The sequence below is a fragment of the Haemorhous mexicanus genome, chromosome 3 (genome assembly GCF_027477595.1).
Source record: "Haemorhous mexicanus isolate bHaeMex1 chromosome 3, bHaeMex1.pri, whole genome shotgun sequence".
Lineage (NCBI taxonomy): Eukaryota > Metazoa > Chordata > Aves > Passeriformes > Fringillidae > Haemorhous > Haemorhous mexicanus.
The window spans coordinates 8,861,679-8,865,770 of record NC_082343.1 but is presented as its reverse complement, the minus strand read 5'-3'; the positions used below and the strand labels follow the sequence as shown (position 1 = coordinate 8,865,770).

The following is a 4,092-nucleotide window of genomic DNA, read 5'->3' as shown; positions in this document are numbered from 1 at the left end:
AAGTAGCGGAGAATAGGCAGTGTCAGGGGACCCGGGACATCTTTGCCTGCACAGAGTGGGGATGCAGGGCCTGTTCCTCACAGCACTGCCACCTGGCATGGCACAGACTGGATAACAAGGCAGATTCTGCCTCAAAATCTCACGCTGTGCGCGCAGGCAGGCGGCACCTGCTGTGCCTCAGGCCATTTCCCTGCGCCGAGCCGAGCCGCTGCCCAAACAGTACTTTAACCCAGCTCCGGCTGGGTGTGTTTAAATAAACACACGAGGTTCCCCGACACCCTTCCGTCGGGTCCCGAGCTGCTCAGCAGCGCTCGGCACCCAGCACACCCCAGAAATGCGCTTCCTTCCCCGCCTCGGCCTCTCGGCCGCGCTGGCCATCGCCGCCTTCCTCGGCTGGAGGCTGCTGCTGCAGAGCCCGGCCCGCAGGCACGGAGGTAAGGCCTGGCCACCCGGGTTCTGCATGTCCGGCAGCCTTTCTGTGCCGTGGGGGAAGTGCCCTGGAGCTTATTCCAGAGGGTCTCGCTGGGCAAACGCCTACAGGACAGAAAACACCCTTGGCATGGTGTTCAAGGACCTTCCCATCCCCCTTGCTGTGCGGCCCTGCAGCTTTATGTTCTTAGTGGGGTCATTGATTTCAGGTGTGGTGGGGAAAACAGGTGTCAGGCTGCTGGAGGTAACTCCCAAAACTTTTGTTAGGAAAGCTTTGATTGTTTTGTTGTGAAATGCTGTTGGGAAGGCAGGAGGGAGCAGGGGCGTTGGTGATTATTGCATTTCTTGCCTAAAAAAATGCATCCTTCCCCTCCCGTTCCCATCATTCCAGGGCAAAGTTATCACTAGATTTTGCAGACATTGTCATTCTGGGGCTGGGTGAGTCAAAGACCAGCTCGGGATAGCTTCAGGCATCACTGTGTTCCTGATGTTCTCTGCCTAATTTTAACTGTGCTTCTCTGCTTTTAACTGTGCTGCTCTGTACAAGAGCCTCCTCAAATATTTAACTTCCCAAGAACCCAGAACAAACCATCAAACTGCCTCCCCCGGGCTGCCAGATGCTTACACTGAGCAGATGAGGCAGGTGTGCTGCTGCTAAAGAAAATAAACTAACAAGTCAGGCATTAATCTTCCACATTCAAACCCACTCTGGCCATTTCACTTCAAAAATAAGAAGACAAAAAACCAAAGCTGAAATTTGAGAAATTAAACTCACTCTCATAGAGTCTTTGTATTTGCTTTTGCTTTTTATATTTGCTTTGTTGTCATCTCACTTCTCTTTGCTTTTTGCCTTTTATTTGCTTTTGCCTTTTTATCTACAAGAGAAAAAAATTACATATGGGAGTGATGAAAGAAATGATGTCATTTGGGTCCCTAATTCACCCCAAGCCATTCAGAATAATCCCTTACTCACTTATACTTGGTAGCTGATCTTAACCTATTAACAGATGCAAAAAGGTTTGCAAGACATCATGTATTTGTAGCTACAAACCAATTTACTACTACCTGGTCTCTCAAAATATTTTTGACTCTTCGGTAAACTCACCTCTGTGATGTTCAGCTGCATGCAAGGAGTTAAAAGCAAAAATTATGATTTAGTGGAGAACTGGGCCCGCAGAATAAATCTGTGGTTTAGCTCAGTCCTTAGGCATGGTGATTTGGGGAAAAGGGGGGTCTGGGTGTCCATAATCTCACATGTTCATGGGGACACAAACCCATTTCCCAGCAAAGCCAAGCTCTTTGCTAGACAAGGCTGATCTCCCCTCTCCTACCTATTTAATCCACCCTGAATCCTTTCCACACTGGAATACCTGGAAAAGAGCTTGCAACAGCACTGTGTGCTTGGGGTCTGACTCAGGGCACTGTGTTCTTTCCTCACCCCCATCTCCAAATGCTGTTTGCCAGATGACCTGGCCCCCAGGGCAGAGGAGGGCTTCACTTTGACACTGGACACCTTCCTTCACGTCCAGCAGCTCAGGAAGAGGAGACTGAGAGCTTTCTGCAGCCGAGCAGGCAAAGTCACCGCACTGCCGAGCAGCCAGGATGAGAGAGCCTCCCTGCTCCCGAGCCTGAGGGTGAACACCAAGCTGGACCTCCTGTACTGCCAAGTGCCATCAGCAGGGGTGGAGGAATGGCATCAGCTTTTGGAGAAGCTAGAGGAGGAAAATGTGACACTGCCAGTGCCGCTCCCCTACCACCGGCTGCACTCTAAGGAGACACGGCTGAGCGAGTTCAACCAGACGGAGAGAAAGGCCATGCTGGGGTCTTACACCAAAGTGCTCTTTGTCAGGGACCCTTTCCACAGGCTGATCGCCACGTTCCTGCAAGGCATGGGCATCAGCCCATCCTTCAGCAGCTTCGTCCAGGAGGTCCTGGACAGCGGAATGCACAACGGCAGTGCAGCATGGAAACCACTGGTCAGCCTGTGCCGGCCCTGCCTCGTGCAGTACGACTACGTGGTGATGTTTGGCTTCCTCAGGCAGGAGCTGGGCCACCTGCTGCGCCGGGCTGGGCTGCCTGTGGGCAGCCTCCTCCCCGAGCTCACCGACAGCCAGGTGCAGTGGACCTACAGGTGGTTGTCAGAGCAGATGTTCAGTGAGCTGTCTGCCCAACAGAAGCGGCGGCTGTCTCGTTTCTACCGCTGGGACCTTGCTGCTTTCCCATTTTCTAGCAGTTTCCTGTCAGACCATCCCAGTACCACAGAGACCTGGCAGAAATAGCCCACATGGAGGAACTGTTTCAGGGAGCACTAATCCATAGGCAAGTGCTTCAAGATACTGACAGGTCTTTGCTTCACAGCTGCTTGCAGTAAGGTTTTCCATGTCCTAGTCCAAAAGACTTGTCAGAGAGCTGAGACACACCACTGCCAGGGATAGGGGACCCACGTGGTTGAATTGTGTTTAAACTCAACAAGAGCAGGCACTAGGGAAACTTGTGGCACTGGACTTAGAAAACTGGATGAACTGAATTGTGAAGGGATAAATCCAGCAGTTTGGGGTAAGGTGGGTTGGACCTTCTGCAAACCACTGTAGCATCACACATGCTGTGCCTGCACTGGTATTTCCTTTTCTGGGCTCCACGTTGGGCTAAGAGGTTTGGCAATGGCTTCTTCCTGACAAATCTTCCCACTCAGATACAAGAAGTGCTTCCAGAGAATCATGTCACCTGGAGGCTGAGATATGACACACAGTAGCACATCCTGCTGGGGAACCACTGGCAATATTCCCGATCTTTTCATGCTCAGGGAAGGTCAAGCCCAGCCCATTATTTGGACTGTTCTGTTCTGTGTGAATTGTTCCTGTTTTACAGCCTCATCTCCTAGGTGTGTGCACTCAAGTGGGCCCTGGGGATGGGACCCCATGATTGCTCCATTCACAGGTTTTGAGTTTGGCTCCCCTCCTTCCAGGGCTGACTCCAATGGGCCAAGGCCAGTGTTCAGCTCGATGCACAAGCTCTGAGACAAGAAAGTTTCAGTGTTGACCAGGTACACAGCACCAGACAGACTGCCTCCTACCAGTGTCAGCAACTGGTGGGCCCTGTGGAAGTGGCTAGAAGCATCAGAATGCATCACTGTGCTGCTATGGAAAACAGTATGTGGCTACTACAGGCTGCTGCTGGCAGAGAAGCACAAGGACTGACTTTGCTTTCTTTTGGACACGGCTGCCAGCGTGGCCAGACAGAGGCCCAGTCTTTCCAGCTGGCTCACAGCTTCATCCAGCTGGGCAGCCCAGAGCAATCACCCGCCCTCTCCCTGCTTTGGTCACCGAGCTGATCTGACTCACAATCCCTGGGGAAAGGTCCATTTTTGTCAAGCAAACACCAAGGATGAGTTGTCTAGATTTCAAATCCTGCCAGATTTTGACAATAGAATATTTTTTTCCAGAGTATTTATCAGCTTTATTTTGCAATGTTGTGACATGCAGAGAGAATTCCACGTACATTCATGGTACCGTTTTGACAGTGCTCATTAAAGAATGTTAGTGAAAACTGTTGATTAGAACTGACCTAAAACAATTACCAAAATCTTGGCCTCCCTCTCTCACAGAAGGCCATGCAATTCATAGCATTAAAACATCAGATCAGCTGGGCTCCTTTCACAGTCCC

The 4,092-nt window shown here is 51.1% G+C and overlaps 1 protein-coding gene across 1 annotated transcript; it reads left to right on the top strand.

The window, feature by feature from the left end:
- The first annotated feature begins 277 nt into the window (after window positions 1-277).
- LOC132324533 (carbohydrate sulfotransferase 8-like) lies at window positions 278-3,875 on the top strand. The gene is made up of 2 exons (XM_059840721.1): window positions 278-434; window positions 1,894-3,875. The coding sequence occupies exons 1-2, from the start codon at window positions 335-337 to the stop codon at window positions 2,706-2,708; spliced, it is 915 nt and encodes a 304-aa protein (XP_059696704.1). The 5' UTR covers window positions 278-334; the 3' UTR covers window positions 2,709-3,875.
- The last annotated feature ends 217 nt before the right edge of the window (window positions 3,876-4,092 follow it).

What these genes read in the sequence shown, in the direction of transcription:
- LOC132324533 (XM_059840721.1), top strand. Translation starts at nt 335, where the DNA reads ATGCGCTTCCTTCCCCGCCTCGGCCTCTCGGCCGCGCTGGCCATCGCC. An exon ending in CCCGGCCCGCAGGCACGGAG is followed by an intron (nt 435 to 1,893) that starts GTAAGGCCTGGC and finishes GCTGTTTGCCAG; the next exon opens with ATGACCTGGCCCCCAGGGCA.